The 19,337-nt window shown below is 38.2% G+C and overlaps 1 protein-coding gene across 2 annotated transcripts; it reads left to right on the top strand.

The window, feature by feature from the left end:
- Window positions 1-3,430: 3,430 nt before the first annotated feature.
- On the top strand, window positions 3,431-17,924 carry LOC149847828 (putative E3 ubiquitin ligase SUD1). Of its 2 annotated transcripts, none has more exons than XM_090003235.1 (9): window positions 3,431-3,884; window positions 6,290-6,976; window positions 7,792-8,547; window positions 8,664-8,875; window positions 8,992-9,339; window positions 10,553-10,710; window positions 10,831-10,994; window positions 11,084-11,230; window positions 17,170-17,924. In XM_090003235.1, exons 1-9 carry the CDS (start codon window positions 3,651-3,653, stop codon window positions 17,674-17,676), a joined length of 3,213 nt encoding a protein of 1,070 aa, XP_089859361.1. In that variant the 5' UTR covers window positions 3,431-3,650; the 3' UTR covers window positions 17,677-17,924. The 2 variants fall into 2 exon arrangements, with proteins under 2 accessions (XP_089859361.1, XP_089859439.1); XM_090003313.1 differs by having other exon boundaries at window positions 3,432-3,884; window positions 10,553-10,704.
- Window positions 17,925-19,337: the final 1,413 nt, after the last annotated feature.

Here is a 19,337-nt window from a genome sequence, read left to right as displayed (position 1 = left end):
GTGTTGCCAAATACGATTTTGCCAAAATGTGGTGTTGAGAATGAAGTTGCCAAAAACATCGTCTTGTCTTGGGAATGGTGTTGGGCTGCTGCCAACTCCATTTCCATGGCAACACCACTGCTCAGTCTGCTCCCAAACAGCTGGGAAAGAATGAGAGCACTGAAGGAAACTGTAACACACCTCCGATTCAATGCTCCCCAAAAGAGCCTAAATTGATGTGCGGTTGATGCGCTATTGATGCATCCCAGCTGCCAGAGTGCCTGACGATGCCGTAGTTCTACAAGGACGTGCAGCGGATTGATGGAACGAGTCGATATCTTTCTGTCCAAGTTTACGTGTGACCTTTTCTTTTATGGCCCGTTAATTTGTTTCATGTAGCTCTCAAGGGAAATTATGAAGTTGACATCCCTTTCCTTCCCTTTTCCACCATGGGTGAAACAAACATCCACCTTATTCTTTTCATGTGTAAATCCCTTCCTCCCTCCCTCCATATGATAATAGGACTTTCATGGAAAGACTGATCTAGCAAGAGTATTATAAATTTGTCAGTATCGGTCGATACATATCGTATCTGTAGAAAATCAATACGGCTATTTTTTAATAAAGATAAAAAAATACTTAAAATGATTTTTAATAGATTTAACACCTGTCATGTTCCAATTGACACAGAATATTTTTTAATTATTTTTTGTCCGACTCAGAAAGATTCACTTGAGTATCCGTATCGGTATCAGCCCGATTCACATGAACAGTTGGCCAAATCGATAAGGGTCGATACGGATACTGACAACATTGGTATGAACCCCACAAATGCAAGGACCTTGTTGCATATCTAACCATGGTCCTGAGTTTGTCACAAATGGATCCAATCAGAACTGGACTGCCTGAGGGTAAGGTTTGTGTCCTTCTGGATCCAGACATAATTGATCTGGTGATGGCGTGCTGCCTTAGAAAGAGGCATGTCAGACTGGGCAAATGGATCAAAACCACCAGAGGGGGAGCCAAAAAGAGTTCACTGCAACATGTGATTGGTGGTAAGAGTAGACAATGATTAAGTGGTTCGGATCAGATATCATACAGACCTGTACTTGTTTAACCAAAGTCAATAACCACCCTTCACTATCCAATTGGGTAAGTAATCAGTTTTTGCTTGTGGTACTCACAGATCCAACTGGATAAACATTTGGATTTGATATGGAGTTCTCAAATCCACACACATGTTGATCTGGTGAGTTAGATGTTCCTATCCAAATTTGACGTATGATCCATATCTGACTCTATCAGATTCAGTCACACTTAGTATCCATATCCAACTATTGATTTATGGTGGTTTCTAGGGGGGTGCAACCAGGTCGGGAGTTCCAATCCTGATTCAGTAAAGGATCAGGTGCAATGTGATTGCACACTTTTAGTGTGCTGCTGCACCCGAACACCCTCCATCACTGGGATACAGTCTGTCAGCTGTGCGGCCCATCAGCAGATGGTGGGTGATCAGCTGTGCGGCCCAGTCCGTTAGCCTGCCGGCTGGCCTGGCCCAACCCAACATCTGGTCGGGGCGTGTTTAAGCCTGGTTCAAGTTGGGTCTTCCTTCAAAAACTATGCCCAAGCCCGACCTGTTCAGGCTAGGCTACGGGCTACCCGTGGGCAGCACGTTGTCCAGCCCTTCTCCATGTGGCCAGCAGGGTGGTTGTGAGAGTGCTGAGAAGAAGGCACCGGATCAAACTCTGCTGGTTCAGAGGTGGGACAAGTAAGGCAGAGTGGTCGTGGGGGACTCATCCCGGGTTTCCTCGCTTCGATGAGAGTTTCTTGTCATCTCAGAAAAAAAAAACAAGGAACTGCGGCTGGAGTTTGGCTCAAGTTCATTAACTTCAAACTCTTTAGAGAGAGAGAGAGAGAGAGAGAGAGAGAGAGAGACAAACTTGAATCCTATTTTCAGGCTGGTTCTGGTTGAATAGGCTTGGACCGGTTTGTCCTATATTTCCGCCCATTACTTCGAGATTTAAACATACCCAACTAGACCCGATAGGCCAACGGGGTCAAGTTTGCAGGATGAGAAGCTAAAACGAACCTGGACCTTTGATCATTTCAAATCCACATCCAATCTACTCTCAGAGATTCAAAACAGTGCATCCAATTTGGTTCTGTTTCATATCAAATACCCGGTGCGGTTAGCTGTTATAGCGTCATGACCCACCTCATCCAACCTGGGTCCGAATGATACGTGAAACCCCAAATAAAAAAAGAGGAACGTTTGACTAACGATTGATCTTAGAAATTAATCCTCGTGAACAGTCTGCTACCACGTATAAACCAGGAAACTTCGCTTCCCCGATTCTCCCCTATCTGGTCATTATCAATTTATCGTTAACTCATTGTCGATGAGACATTCCGTCGCTTTCACATGGACGCGTCCAATTTGTGTTTGTCAAGCATAGCCACCTTCCGTGGAAAATTCTACCCCTCTTGTTGGATTTTGGCCAACACCACTTAAAATGTGACCGTTTTTCATGAGGAAAGCTGTTCTCATGTTTGAGAGTTCATAGAAACTATATACCCATTTTCATAGAAATGATGTTTTCACAGCACACAAATGTCACTTAAGGGCATGTTTGAAAGTGAAAAAGACGTAAGAAAAGTAATGCAAAATGAAAAAATGAGTACGGATTTTCTAACCCTTCTAAATGAGAGAAAATTTTTAGTTAAGAGAGTTTTTTCTAAAAAATACATTTTTTTGATAAAAAACATTCTTTTATGGGATGGAAGAATGTTCCATACCAAGAAATTTTTTTTTTACACTCTCCACCACCTATCTCACCACCATCCACCATCTCACCATCACCACCACCACCACCCTCCTCTTCCTCACTCTGTCGTTCCTTTTTACATTTTTCCACTCTATTTTTTTCATACTACACAAACAAACGCAAAACTTTCTTTTCCTAAACTTGCCCTAAGAGTCCTTCTTAGAACAAAAAGTCAAAGAGACATTTGAAAAAAAGTTTATGGGTTGATGTGGCAGAAGAACTTGCCCAAGACTTATTTTTAGAGCTCCGCTATTGGTAGGAGCAGTCAGTGCACGTCTCTTTGTGGTGGGGCGTTGCAGGTTCAAACCCTGTGATAGATTTAATAGGAACTGGTGGGGTCCGCATAGTGAAAAGATAAAGTGCAATATGATTGCACCAATTTTTGTAACAGCTGTCGGTTGCAGGGGCCCAGGCCTGGTGAAAAGCAATCAGATGCATAATGCACAAATATTTGTTCCATCATATTACACTCGATCCGGACTCGGTCTGCCTAACCCCAGCCGGCTTTAAAAAAATAACAACTTAATTTTAGGTTAATTCAATAAAATCATCGATTTCTAAAATGAAAAGGCGGTGAAATTTCTGCGCCCTCCGACGATATATATTGGAAAATTTAGAAAAGTAAAAAAAAGAAAAAAAGAGAAAGGAGAAGGGGGATAGGAGGAGGAGGAGGAGGAGGAGGAGGAGGAGGAGAAGAGTGGCAGAGGAGGCGTGGGACGAACTGAATCACGACATCCCTTACTCTGCAACAACCTCTCTCTCTCTCTCTGCGTTTAATCGAGAATTGGAGTCTCTATACACCCTAGTTAGGGTTTCACTGCCGTCATCGTCGTCGTCGTTAAAGAGATGGCGTCAATGGCGGAAGAGCGGGGAAGCGTGCCGGAGAGTTTCAGGGATCTGAAGGAGGAGGAGGAAGATGAAGAGGAAGAGGAGGAGGAAGATGTGTGCCGGATCTGCCGAAACCCCGGCGACGCCGATAACCCGCTGCAGTACCCTTGCGCGTGCAGCGGCAGCATCAAGTACGTCCATCAGGATTGTCTCCTCCAGTGGCTCAACCACAGCAACGCTCGGCAGTGCGAGGTAGGTGTTCGACTGATCGGAATCTGTTACGTGCCTTCGATTTTTTCTTTATCGATTCGCTTTTCCGTTGATCATCTTGGAATTTCCCTTCCGAAACGATAGGTTTCTGTTTCTTTGTTTTCCAATTTCAGCTGTGTTTCTATGGATCCTTTGTGCGATGGTTAGGGGATTCGTTCTTTAGGGGTTTTGGTAGATCGATTCAATCGTGTCGCGAATGCAGCCAGACGAAAACCTTAGACGATGAGCGGTCATATTGGTTAGGACTTGTTTTGTTTTCGATTGTGCGGTTTGCTTTTGTTTCCATAGGGTGTTGACTGTCCGTCTGATTGTTTGGAGAGTTCTTAATGAAATTCTGAGTAGGATTTATCGTGTTTTAGATTGTGCTCTTGGATTTCTCTTCTTGAGGGTTAAAACTCATTTGATCATTAGAGTTTTTTTTTTGGTGGGAATGTTCTGTTTTTTTTGTTTTGTTTTAAGTTGTGCATTTTTGTTTCTTTTATTCCAAATTTCTTCTTAGCACATTCCGCGTTAGTTTTACATTTGTCGGTTTGGATTTTTCCCTTCAGATTTTGAGCTAACTAGACAATCTTTTCCTGTTTTAATTTAAAATCAGAACTTTGTTGTTTGTGAACTTTCTGAAGTGTATCTGGTTGTTTGCAATCTTTCTGAACTGTAGGGAAAATTGTGTTCTCTTTTCCAGTTTTAACATTGTTGTTTGGTTTCCTTGCATTCGTTCTAGCAGAATCTCTTTCATTGTATTGCTGGGTTTCTTTCAGGCACATTCATTACCGATTAAGGGTGTATATCTATTTTTTTTAGAAAAATAACCAAAAGCGTGACTCAGATAGCTTTTTATTGCATAAGCTAGTTGTAGTCCAAGGAGGGTCATTTAGAGAATATGCTCTTTAACATTTGGAAGGCAGATCGTCCTCTAATGATCTCATTGGTGAGCTCACAACTCGAACCCCTGACGCTCTGTCTCTATCTTCAGACACTTGAACCTGAAAAATTAAAGTGTCTGAGCTGTTTCTTGAAGTGTTGGTGTCCGGCCATCTTTGACAGAGACACTCTAGTCCTCCCAAATTGTCTAGTTGACACAGGCACCATTTTACTTAGCATTATGACTTCATCTCAGTTGAAGATTCCACCGTGGTATGCACCAATAAGACCACCAAAACTCTTTGTGGTACTAGTGGGATGCACAAGTTCCATCAATCTCTATAATAACACTCCTTTGGAAGATAAAAATTTTATGATGTGCCTTTATAGAATGTGTTAGAGGACTAATACATTTAAAATTGGAATTCGTTATGGTTGTCTAGATTTGATATTCAAGAAGCATTATACAAGTGAATTATTGGAAGGCTTTTGGGAAGGCATCTAACGTGCTTGCATGTGTGCACGCGTGTACATGCATTTGTGAATCTATATGTTTTCTCATTTGTAGTTGTTTGTTTCATGTACAAGCATTCGTGCATGTGTGTGTTTGTTCACTTTCCTGCATCTTGTTTTTATCCGTTCAAATAATTCAATGACCTTGGTCTCGATAACCATGCAAGATGAGTGCCCACGAGACCTCCGGTCATCTGGTTAGGGGTGGCTCGTAATGTCACCAAGTTGAAGGGACATCATTAGTTTGAATTATGTGATGTGCGTCCCTCGCCACAAGGCTGAAGTTCAGTGTACCCCTTGATGGGCGAGGGGGACCTGGGATTTTAATCTGATAAACCCTGCAAACAAGTCATGGTTCAACCGGTTGTATTCTAGCGGGCGGAAGATCAGATGTTTTCCCCTGCTATCCATAAAACAAAAAGGCATGCATGATGGATATTTTAGATTCACCTAATTCTTGCATTATATTTCAACCTTTAAAGAACTGTCATTGTACTCGTTAGATTAGAGGAAAGAGATCAGATTTAATTCTGGCATGGGCGTAGCATTTTCTTAAAAGGGTTGTTGATGAAAATGGTAGATATTGTTATTTATTTATGCTCTTCTATTGATCCCATAATTCTGCCAATCTTTTAGCTAATCCATCACTGCAAGCATGATCTTTTCTGGATAGGGAATATCTCTCACCTGAAAAACTTGCCCTATCTTTCTTGATCAGAAGTTTATCTGTGCAGACAATTTAATTTGCTATTGACAGGAGACAATAACACTTTGAGGGGGTTATGAAAATAATTGTGCCACAAATTGTCTTTCCCCTTATTTTGAATCTAGAGGAAGGTTATTATTTGAGGCTCAGTATCAGTGGCTAATGGTGAAGTTGTTGTGATGGATTAGTATGTCATGAGAAGTTAGTTTTGGATTTTTTCTAATGACATTTCCTTGCTGGTCTTTAGAATCAAGTTCTGAATTATCTGCTTATATGTATATTGATGATGCCATCAATGTTGTTGCAGGTGTGCAAACATGCATTTTCTTTCTCCCCAGTATATGCTGAGAATGCTCCATCAAGGCTTCCTTTTCAGGAATTTATAGTTGGGATTGCTATGAAAGCGTGCCATGTTCTTCAATTTTTTCTACGCCTCTCTTTTGTGCTCTCAGTGTGGCTTCTTATCATACCCTTCATAACTTTCTGGCTTTGGCGGTTGACCTTTGTGAGAAGCCTAGGTGAAGCGCAGAAGTTATTCTTGAGTCGCATTTCTGCTGCGTTAATTCTTACAGATTGCTTGCATGGGTTTTTGCTTTCCGCTAGCATCGTCTTTATATTTCTTGGAGCCACTTCATTGAGAGATTACTTTAAGCATCTTCGGGAACTTGGAGGACATGATGCAGATAGAGAAGATGATGCTATTGATAGGCATGGTGCTCGTGCGGTAAGGAGGCCCGGACCCGGTAACAGGATTCAGGCTGGAAATGGTGATGATGCTCCTGGAGGACAAGGAATTGCTGGTGCAGGTCAAATAATTATTAGGAATGCAGAAAATGTTGCTGCCCAATTGGAAATGCAGGCAGCTCGTCTTGAAGCTCGTGTTGAGCAAATGTTTGATGGTCTTGATGATGCAGATGGTGCTGAGGACGTGCCCTTTGATGAACTTGTTGGCATGCAAGGGCCTGTTTTTCATTTGGTTGAAAATGCAATAACTGTGAGTGTGTGCTTATTTTTTTTACTTCAATTATTTGAGGCATGCTTATTTTTAGTTTTATTTTCATCTTCATTTGTACACCAGAGAGTATTAATTGTTAGTTAGGCCTTATACATTTTGCATGTTTTAGGCTTGATGTCATAACTTCAATATGGTAGATGGATCAGTTGTGACTATATTTTCAACCATTGGACAAATCAACTGGGCTAGGCTGAAGTGGGTGAAGTCATTTAGTTAAATTAAAAGGTTTCTTTTAGAGTTCTGTTTTTAATTCTGGACAAGGTTCGGTGATGGTTTTAAGTTCCTTTTTTCTCCTGTCTGTTCCTGAAGCATTATCTTCTTCTTGAAGTTTATCCCTTTCATCTTCTGTTCAGTTTTAACATGCAGTCCTTTTGGTCACATAATACTGAATGTAGGTGATACATTTCAAATCAAACCGATACTGTAACTTCATTTTGTGGACTACATTAGTGTTAAAAACAAGGATGGATTGGTGTATGTTAGGTGAACTTCTGTGTGAAATGGAAATTTAGGTGCCTTGTGAAGTATGATTTTTAGGTCATCTCGTATCTGTCATTTTGATCGTCCTTCCAATGACATCATTTTTCCTGGTTGGTGTGTAGTGATTTTTTGTCAGGTTGTCCAGTGTATGCTTTCTATTGGCTTGTTCTTTATTGTAAATGTTTAATAAACTTTACATGCACTTACAAACAAAAGTTTGTGATCATCGGAAAAGCTTTGAGGAAAAAGCATGGGCAATTTTCAGCAGTTAATAAGGAGGTTTTGAACGTTTTCTGTTTTTTTTTTTTTTGCAGGTTTTGGCAAGTAATGCAATCTTTCTCGGTGTTGTCATTTTTCTTCCCTTTTCATTTGGACGGCTTTTAGTTTTCTATGCTTCTCTGGTTCTTTCCACAACCTCTGGCACACTCAGCTCCACTATGATGCCTCTCAAGGAGTCGGCCCTTACCTTGGCAAACATCACAGTAAACAATGCAATTGGCTCTGTTACCAATATGTCTGCAGATGGTGGTAGTGCTGTTTTGGCTGGTCAGCTTTCAGGTTCTCTAAATATGACCGGTCTAGATGCTGCAAGCATTAGTGGTGAATTGGGTGCTACAAACCTTTTGAAAGGGACATCATCAACATTTCACCTTTCTGATGTTGCCACTCTTGCTATTGGCTATATGTTTATGTTTTGTCTGGTCTTCTTATACCTAAGTCTACTAGCCTTGATCCGCTATAGCAAGGGTGAACCATTGACTATGGGTAGGATTTGTGGAATTGCCTCTGCTGCAGAAGCAATTCCATCTATATTGAGGCAATTTCTGGCTGGAATGAGACACTTAATAACTATGGTAAAGGTTGCTTTTCTTTTAGTGATTGAGCTTGGGGTCTTTCCTTTAATGTGTGGATGGTGGTTGGATATTTGTACAATTAAGATGCTTGGAACTACAGTTGCTCAGCGGGTTGAGTTCTTCTCAGTTTCACCCTTAGCAAGCTCCTTGATCCACTGGGCTATAGGAATTGTCTACATGCTGCAAATAAGCATTTTCGTTAGCCTTCTTCGAGGGGTATGCTTATATTTTTCATTATTTATATACTAGCATGATTTTGTAGTTTTTCACAGTAGTCAGGTTATGTCATGTCTATTTCTGTTTCTAAGAGTTGTTTTTAACATTTGATGTAGGTATTGCGCAATGGTGTTCTATATTTTCTTCGTGATCCTGCAGATCCTAATTATAATCCCTTCCGTGATTTAATTGATGATCCTGTGCACAAGCATGCACGTCGCGTTCTTCTATCAGTTGCTGTTTATGGGAGCTTGATTGTGATGCTTGTATTCTTACCTGTGAAGCTTGCCATGTGGATGGCTCCATCCATCTTTCCTCTGGATGTTAGGCAAGTTCTCTAATTTATACCTGAGGTCCAAATTTATCTTTTCCTTAGTATTGTCTGGTTGAAGAAGTAAAGTTTCCCTTTATGTACATAGACTCAACTCTTTCTCTGATTTGCAGTCTGTCCGATCCATTTACTGAGATACCAGCAGATATGCTACTTTTTCAAATTTTTCTGCCATTTGCAATGGAGCACTTCAAGCCTCGGACAACAATTAAAGCAGTTCTTCAGAGATGGTTTACTGTAGTTGGTTGGGCTCTTGGATTGTCTGAGTTTCTGCTGCCAAGGCCTGAGGATAATGGTGGACAGGAAAATGGAAATGCAGGCCAAGTGAGGCAAGAAAGACTGCATGACAGAGCTTTGGTAGCTCAAGCAGCTGCAAGGGATCCTGATAGAGTCGCTCAAGGGGCTAGAAATGTAGACATTGCTGAAGGATCAGATGGTGATGAACAAGCTAATTCTGAAGAGTAAGCTTCAGGGTTTGACTTTAATGTGTGTATATATAAATAAAAATATAAATAAATAAATAAATATCTATCTATGTATATGTGTGTGTGTGTGTGTGTGTGTGTGTGTATATATATATATTCTCATGACATTTCTTCCATATCTTCCCCATTTAGAAGAATTATTATGTGCATGGCATTTCCCATTTTGTTACCCTAAGTGCTATTCTCTGGTTTGTCTGTTTCTGAAAAAAAGTCTACAGATTTTGATTTTGTTTATCATTTTGTTACACTAAGTGTACAAAGCAAATGTAACAAAGTAGAATACAGCAGGTTGTGAATTTTGAACCTGCAGTTGGAATGGGGATGCTGTATCCGGCCAAAGCTTCAATTTTGCTCCATTGAATTACATGGAAGAAAGTTTGTTCCACAATCCCAGTTCTTCAAGAATTGTATGCTGTTTATTCCACAACCTGATGATGATGCTCAAACGTGTCTTTCTCCTGTCTTTGTTTTTCCTTTAAACTTTCAGGTCCATGCAACACAGAAACTGATAGTTCCATCTTATTTTGCAACCCTGTCTCTTCGCCTCTTTTCTCTTAGCAATTAAAGGCTGCAGTAAGACGTGCCTAGGATGCCACATTGTTTGACTTTTGCCTCGAGTCTGCTCCTCTTTGATTTCGAATCATGGAAGTTCTCTGTGTTTTGCTCCTATTATTGTTCCTGCAAAGCTGCCAATTGTTTGATTGTTTAATTGGGGTTTATTCGTAGCGGTGTCTTACGAGACTGTGTAGATCTTCACATCCGCAAAGTATTTAGTTTTTCTATATCGGTAGCCATAAATCTTAGATAATGTGCAATATTACATCATTTGTTAAGTTATACAATGTGTTTATTAAGAGCATGATTCTGCTGTAATATCGTGATGGCAATACCAAATCATGCTGCTGGTTTGATTTATCTCTTTTGTGTGGGAAGATTTCTATTTCTGTTACATATTTTCTTGTATCTGCTTCTCTATACTTGGAGTAAAGCTTCCTTTTATTCAATTGTATCTGCTTCTCTATGTTTGTATGCTTGTGTGGCATGCTTCTGTATAACTTTTCCATGTTTGGGTCTAAGTTCATGGTAGAGCAGCATTTCAGCCTTCTCTTTCTCTATCTCTCTCTCTCTCTCTATATATATATATGTATGCCATGTTGGACTGATCCTTTTATAATGGTTTAATTGGCAGGTATGGTTTTATTGTTCGCATTGTGTTATTGTTGTTGTTAGCATGGTTAACCTTGCTTCTTTTCAACTCAACCTTGATAGTTGTGCCAATATCCTTGGGTCGTGTGATCTTTGGTGCCATTCCCCGCCTCCCAATTACTCATGGCATCAAATGTAATGGTAATGGCTTAAAAAATGGTTTGATTTCTGGGATCTCCTTTTCATCAAGGAAACTAAATTACACTCCCTTGTTTGTTGCCTTCATGGAAACTAATTAAACTACCTTCTTTGTTGCCTTAGATATTTATGCATTCAATATTGGATGCCATATTTTGGGGGCTGCTATTGCTGGGATTAGATATTCTTTCGGGTATCTCAGAACCCGTAGAATTGGGGTTCTTGTGCATCAGATCTTCAAGTGGTGTGCTGTTTTGCTCAAGAGTGCTGTCCTCCTATCCATATGGGTAAGTGGCTCTGTTGATGAGTTCTATTTAGTTTTTGTCAGCATTTTCATTTACATTTGGAGATTAACATGACATGCTGCCATGCACAGATTTTTGTCATCCCAGTGCTGATTGGCCTGCTGTTTGAGCTGTTAGTGATAGTTCCATTACGGGTGCCTGTGGATGAGAGCCCTGTTTTTCTTCTGTATCAGGACTGGGCATTGGGACTCGTATTTCTTAAGATATGGACAAGATTGGTAACTACTTTACTCATGTTTTTTGTTTGCAATGAGTATGCGATTGTGCTTTCTTACTGGCAAGATAGCAGCTGCATGTTATTTGCTAGTTGGTGGACTATGTCACATGCATAATATATATGCTGCCTATCAGGGAGCACTATGCCATTTTTATCCTCATTGTCAAGGTCTGTGTCATGAATTGTTACCTTGTCGCAACAATGATTGCCGCCATTATCATTATCATTGTTGTTAATGTTACCAAATCTAAACTTCTTGCCATTGCCATCATCATCATCACCACCACCACCACCACCACCATGAAGTTGCCGCCTCCTGTATATGCCACCACAGCCTCAAATGGGTATTATACTGTGAAGTGTGAACTGCCATGTGGGCCATCATCACCACTGCCGCCATGCCCCACAGAATAGAACTACACCTTTAAGTTTGATCTCTCCATCCAAGCCCTTTAACAACTATATAGCAAACTGTACCAATGTCAGTGTTGGTACTAGATACGTCTTGATATGGATTAACAGGGTTTTGAACTGAACCAACCATTTTATCCATTTTATGATTCAGTAAACTTGTGGTTAATGAGTGGGATCAAAAGTGTTTAATTCTATATATATATATATTTTCATTAATAATTATTAGCTAACTATATATCTTTTAACGTTATAAAGGATTTTTCTATAACATAGCACAATTATGCACCTTTTTTATGTGCATTTGTTTTCACCATATGTAGGTGTACTGTATTGTACTCTTTGTAATCATGTCAGTAGTTTGTACTGAAATGAAATAAGCGAAAATACAAATAACAAGTAATGAAATAAGCGGAAATACAAATAACAAGTGAAAAACACTTGTAGTTCCAACAATGAACCAGAATCACGAAGAATACACAAGCACTTTAAGTGCAAACACATAAACCCACAAAGGGGAAATGCCAAAAGGCAAAAAAGAGTGAAAATATTATTGAGAGAGAGAGAACCACTTACAAAATAGAGGGGGAACACCCCCTTTATATACACAAAGAATGAGAGAGAGGGAGACCTTGGGGCTCCCACAATGTAGTCGTTGGGGAGCCCCAACGACCACAAATGTGGGGTCCCCAAGGGTCCCAAAAAAGAGAAAAATAAAATGAAAAGTAAAAAAGCAAAAAACCTAAAAAATAAGTTGTTTTTAAAGAACAACTTATATTACACGCAAAAAGACCAAAATACCCCTATCAAGTATTTTGGAATAAAGAGAATATATATATATATATATATATAACACGTTCCCTCAAACTTTACGGGGAGATAACCGAAAGCTTGCTAAGAAGAAATAGAAAACGACGATTATGAAGCGCTTTGGTGAAGAAGTCAACCAACTTATACTCCAAGATGACATAGGGCAAAGTGATAGTTCCTCTTAAATATTCATCACGAATATAGTGATAGTCCATCTCAATATGTTTGGCGCACTCATGAAATGTATGATTTCTTGTTATGTAGATCGTACTTTTGTTGTCACAACACATCTTTGAAGGGTTGATATGATGATCCCCATATCACTGACAAAACTTCTAAGCTACACAATTTTCATGGTTGTAGTCGCCATGACACGATATTCAACTTCAGTGGATGATAGGGATACCTTTTGCTGTTTCTTGCACCTTCAGAAAATAAGCGAATTTATTAAAAAGTTACAAAAACCGGTAGCTGAGATTCTATCATTGAGATTACCTCTCCAATCAGCATCAGTATAAACAGTTAAATTAAAGGATGAAGAAGAGGATAAGAAAAACCCTTTTGAATGGTGTTTTTGATATATCACACGATTCTCATTACTACTGCTATGTGAACAGTGGTAGGGGTATGCTGAAACTGGCTTGCCGCATGAACCACATGAGCAATATCAGGTCGGGTGATGAAGAGATAAGATATTCAATTAATTGACGATATGGAGTAGGATCGTCAAGTAGAACACCATCTTGAAGTCTTAATTTTGCATTTATAACTTTTGGAGTCTCCTCCTTCTTTTCATCTAAGATCCCCGACTTAGCACAAATATCAGCAACTAATTTCATTTGAGAGAGGATGTATCCTCTATGTGAATAAGCTACTTCAATACCTAAAAAGTATCTCAAGAAACTCATGTCAAACATATCAAAAGTTTTCTACAAAATAGTTTTAATTTTATTTACTCTTTCTTTGTCATTGCTTGTAATGATCATATCATCAACATATAGAAGAAGAATCACAACAAAGTCACCTATTTTATTGACAATGAGAGAGTAAATGAAATTAAAACTATTTTGAACAAAACTTTTGATATGTCTGACTTGGGTTTCTAGAGATACTTTTTAGGTATTGAAGTGACTTATTCACATAGAGGATACATCCTCTCAAATGAAATTAGCTACTGATATTTGTGCTAAGTTGGGGATCTCTGAAAAGAAGGTAGAGACTCCAGAAGTTATAAATGCAAAATTAAGACTTGAAGATGATATTATACTCGATGATCCTACTCTAAATCGTTAATTAATTGGATCTCTTATCTCTCCATCACCCGACCTGATATTGCTCATGCGGTTCATGCGGCAAGCCAGTTTCTTTTGATCTTGGAAGAACCATTTGTTTTTTTTTTTATCTTGGAAGGTTTCTTCTGTGCCACTTAAAGATTGTGTCGAATGTACTTTCTCTCTATCTTCTTCTTTAACATGGAGCACAAATCAAGAGTGGAGCTCTCCTTCAAGCTCAATGGTTCAAATTATTTGATGTGCGCGTCGGCTATGGAGAACCACTTTAGAGGGAATAAACTTTGGGGCTTCGTGATGGGAACCTCTCTTGAACTATCATTGAAGCTCATCAAAATCGAAGAAGGTGTTGAAAAAGCTCTTGATGGGGAAGACTGACTTAAAGTCATTCATGATCATCAAGCAAAGGTAGAAGATTGGGAAAATAACCACGTTAAGATTTTGGCGTGGTTTATTAACAATGTTGACATAAAAATTTGTGCCAACATTGCTAAGTTTAGAAGAGCAAATGAAGCTTGGTTTTTTCTTAAGGGTACGCATACCCAAAAGGATCTATCTAGACAATATTTTTGTCAAGATAAAATTAGATCCACTAAACAAGGGTACATGAGTGTCCACGATTATTTTAGTGCTTTGTCTACTCTTTGGGATGAATTAGCTCTTCTTGCGCCTAAATGGGTGGCTCCCGAAGGCATTGAAATGAAAAGAGAGCAAGTTGAAAAAGAACAATTTTTTCAATTCCTTCATGGTCTAAGACCAAAATTTGAGCAAGGGCATCTCTTTTTCATAAGAGTATTGCTGAAGTATGCCAAGAAGAAACTCGTCTTCGTATGACTCATAAGAATAATGATATTTTAGCCGTTACTAGGTCGAGATCAAATGTAGAAACATATAAACCTCTTCACTTTGCAAAAATTAATAACTATAATGGATCCAACTATAATAGTAGTTATAGGAAGGGTGTTACTTGTCATCATTGTAATGAATTGGAACATATTAGACCAGTATGTCCTAAGGGTAAAGTAGTTTCTGTTGGTGAAGTTATACCAAAGAAATAAGATACAAATAGAGGAGATATTAAAGATACTCTTAATCAAATTTCGGAGGCATTCCAACATATTCTCAAGTCGTCTTTAACTTCGGGTGTCGCCATTGCAACATCATCATCTCCTCCAGGTATGTGGATTCTTGATTCCGGTGCCTCTTTTCATATAACTCTACATAAAAATATTCTTTCTAAAATCTACTCCAACCGTTCCTCATCTTATGTTTCAACGTCCGATGGGACTTCTTTACAAATTGAAAATATTAGAGCACTTGATTTAAAATATTCTCAAAATTTTCTTTTTCTAAAAATAAGGGTGGTTACAAAAATAAAATTAAATTTATTTTTCGTCTCTCAAATTTTCGATCATGGTTTTAAAGTTTATTTCTCACCTAGAGATTGCACTGTGCAGGATCTCCAGTCAGGGAAGCTGATTGGGCAAGGCCATAGGAAAGACGATCTGTATGTTATGGATTTTTTGACTCTTCTACCCAAGTCATTTTGTAATTTTGTAAATGTCAAAAGCATTGATGTTTGTCATAAGAGACTTGGCCACCCTAGCTTTTCAAAGTTGTTTTTTTTTTCTCTTTTTTTGGGAAATACATGTAATGAAAAAGACATACCTTGTAAAGATTGTATTTTTGAAAAAATGAAAGCGATTCCATTTCCTCAAAGAAATTTTGTGTCTACAAGGCCTTTTGAATTAGTTCATTTGTATGTATTGGGTCCCTCACCTATCATATCAAAAGGTAACTTCTCATATTATGTGATTTTTGTTGATGATTTCACTAAATACACATTGGTTTATTTCCTAAATTATAAATCTGACGTGTTGTCTTTCTTTAAAGAATTTCATGTGATAATTAAGAATAAATTCTTAAGTAATTTCTCTATTCTAAGATCAGATTCGGGAGGAGAATATATGTCTAATGATTTTCAAAATTACTTGAAACAAAATGGTATTTGTCATCGAAGGTCTTGCTCTAAAAGTTCGCAACAAAATGGATTAGCGGAAAGAAAATATAAACATATAATAGAAACTACTAGGACTTTTAATTTTCAAGAATATTCCAAAAGCATTTTGGGATGAAGCTGTCCTAACTTCAACTTACTTAATAAAACTCTTTCAACTTCATTAAATAATGTTTCTCCATTTGAAAAACTTTTTAAAATAACTTTGGATTTTAAAGGACTAACAATTTTTGGTTGTAAGTATTATGTTCTTACTCATAAAAATAATAACTTTCTCCAAAAGCCATTGAGTGTGTTTTCTTAGGTTATGGAGAAAATAAAAAAGGATATCGATGTTTTGATAAAAAAATGACAAACTTTATATTTCAAAGGATGTTACTTTTCTTGAAAATAAAAATTGTTTTGAGAGTAAAGAATCAAGAGAAAACATTGATTACTCCTTTTTATTTGATTTATTATCACGAAATGATGAGTCTAATCCTATTGAGGTCCTTCAGTCATTTGATAATGGTGCTAATCAAAATGAACATTCTCTTAATGTTGAAGATAATAGTCAACATGAAAATTTGAATGAACATATGCCAAGTAATACACATGTGTATACTAGACGGGAAGAAGGTAATCATTCATGTGCACTCGACAAATTCTCTCAAAACATGTCTTTAGAAGAGTCTTCACATAGAAAATTAAATCGTATTTCTAAAGCACCAAATAGATTTGTATCTTATGACTCTTTCTCTCCAAATTTTAGAGCATGCCTAATAGCCCTTTACTCTTTTTATAAACCATCTCATTATAATGATGCCAAACAATACCCTCATTAGAATGGAGCTATGAAAATTGAACTTAATGCTCTGATACTAAGTAATGAAATAAGCGGAAATGCAAATAACAAGTGAAAAACACTTGTAGTTCCAACAATGAACCAGAATCAAGAAGAATACACAAGCACTTTAAGTGCAAACACATAAACCCACAAAGGGGAAATGCCAAAAGGCAAAAAAGAGTGAAAATATTATTGAGAGAGAGAGAACCACTTACAAAATAGAGGGGGAACACCCCCCTTTATATACACAAAGAATGAGAGAGAGGGAGACCTTGGGGCTCCCACAATGTAGTTGTTGGGGAGCCCCAACGACCACAAATGTGGGGTCCCCAAGGGTCCCAAAAAAGAGAAAAATAAAGTGAAAAATAAAAAAAGCAAAAAACCTAAAAAATAAGTTGCTTTTAAAGAACAACTTATATTATATGTAAAAGACCAAAATACCCTATCAGGTATTTTGGAATAAACGAAAAATTATATATATTTTTAACAGGTATCCCCGGTCTGCACCCGTACCTATGTGGCATAGTTGAACAATTTATATAGTATATATTTCCTTCCCCCTCTTATGCAGCCAAATATTTTTACAGGTTCTGCTGGATCAGATGGCACCCCTTGTTGATGAGAGTTGGCGGATCAAGTTTGAGCAGGTAAGAGCAGACGGATTCTCGCGGCTGCGTGGTTTGTGGGTGTTGCGCGAGATTGTTGCTCCGATTCTCTTGAAGCTCTTGACAGCATTATGCGTGCCCTATGTGTTTGCAAGAGGAGTGTTTCCTGTGCTGGGGTATCCACTAATTGTGAACTCTGCCGTGTATCGGTTTGCATGGCTCGGTTGCCTCCTATTTTCCTCATTGTGCTTCTGTGTTAAGAGGTTCCATGCTTGGTTCACCAACCTGCATAATTCCATAAGAGATGACCGTTACCTGATTGGAAGGAGGCTGCACAATTTTCGCGAGGATGTCAAGGGCGCGAAGGACATGAACATAATTCGGGAGCAACTTGGTGGCAGTGCAAGTACATCTGGTTCAGGCCAGCAGCAACAAGAAGCCGATGTTGGTTTAAGATTGCGACGCCGGAATGAACACCTGGTAGCTTGAGAGAGGGGGGATTGATAGTGTGAGTGGCTATGATGGGACATCAAGCAGTTCTGGCTGTGAAACCTATTCTGCATAGGAAAGCTTCCAGCTTGTTTGGCCTCTTTGTTTAATAATGTAGGTTGCACTACTTGTATCATTATCAAGTGATTAAAAGAATACAATGACCATTTCGGAAGTATCAAAGGTACATCCTTAGGCTTTTTGTATGCAAAATCATATAGCAAAAGTAAATCTTGACCTTCTGTGCATACTGTCTAATGTTTCATGTTCCTATGATCTTAAATGTGACATTCGACAATTCAAGCAGATCAGGGAACTGTGGCATTGAACAATCCGAGCAGACCACAAAACTGTGTTTGGGTTAGGCTTTGGCTTAAAGTCAGATGAGCAGTGGAACATGCTGCGGAGCCTTCATCCATGACATGCAAACAGACCCTTAGTGATGACACTTGCATTTGACCGTTTTTGAGGCTGAAGTTTGAGGCTAAAGTTTCTCTATCCTGAATTGAAGGACTTGTTGAGAGCCTTAGAACTATGGAAGCTAGAGTGCATCGGCATCGTCTAATTGTTTGTAGATGCTGTTCAAAGCTTTTTGGTTTTTGGGAGGGGTCTTCTTCAAAGCTGCTTTTGTGCTCGTTTAGAATTTATATACTATCCTATGATCCTATAATTCATGTTGGTATTACTAGCTGACAGTGTAGCCGTCCTCGGCGATAAATCATACAAATCGCTGCGATTTTCACTTGAGGCGATTTCATCATGCCCGCCCGATTCTTTTGTGAAATCGGCAGATGGTGAAAATCGCAATGAAAAATACACGAATAACCAGACTTAGCGCTTCACTGTGGAGAGAGAGAGAGAAATGCAAACAAATATGGAACCTTTAAATATATATATATATATATATATATATATATATATATATATATATATATATATATATATATAATGAGATTTGGTAACATATTAAAAAATTAAATAATATTTTTAAAATAATCAAAATACAATGGAATTCATTTTTTTTTATCAATTTTGTCTTTTTTTCATGTGAATTTTGCATAATGGGTTTATTAAAGGTAGATATTAACTTTTTCCTCAATAAAAATTTGAATTACAAAATTTTGATACAAATAATAATTATTTGATTAACCACTATTTATTATAGTCTTTTAATCATAATTAGTCCAGAAATTGATCTAATAAGGGATGATCAATTATTTATGATTAATCATGTGTTTTTTATTTTGCTGATTAATCAGGTTCTTTGAAAATAGGACTATGCTCTCGACAAAATCTTCAGTGTTGTTTTATCAATGCTGTTGTTTCCCAAGATTTTGTTACTATTTGGCTCAAAATTATATTAAACGAGTCTTTAACAAAATATCTCCTTTGCCTAGTTTTTTGAGAAAAAAAAACTCACTTTATGAAAAATGTTTAGTCTGATCTTGAAAAACACAAAATTTAAAATGTGAAGAGTTGGTTTAGAGGGTGAGGCCCTCAAGGGGCTTGGATCTTGGGCTTGTCTATTAAACTTTGGGCTTTGGACTTAGACTCGGATTCGGCCCGTCCCGTTCGGTTTTGTTCGGTCTTGGTTATGGTTTGACTTTGACTAATATTTTTATTACTTTTTTCGATAAATTTGTATCTCATAATATCACTTA

Source organism: Nuphar pumila, chromosome 1, assembly GCF_984573655.1.
Source record: "Nuphar pumila chromosome 1, dmNupPumi1.hap1.1, whole genome shotgun sequence".
Lineage (NCBI taxonomy): Eukaryota > Viridiplantae > Streptophyta > Magnoliopsida > Nymphaeales > Nymphaeaceae > Nuphar > Nuphar pumila.
Note: the sequence above shows the minus strand (reverse complement) of the source record. Positions and strands in the feature narration are given on the sequence as shown.

Coding starts and splice junctions, on each gene's coding strand:
- LOC149847828 (XM_090003235.1), top strand. CDS start 3,651: ATGGCGTCAATGGCGGAAGAGCGGGGAAGCGTGCCGGAGAGTTTCAGG. Junction 9,340..10,552: donor GAACAAGCTAATTCTGAAGA/GTAAGCTTCAGG, acceptor TTTAATTGGCAG/GTATGGTTTTATTGTTCGCA. Junction 10,711..10,830: donor TCATGGCATCAAATGTAATG/GTAATGGCTTAA, acceptor TTGTTGCCTTAG/ATATTTATGCATTCAATATT.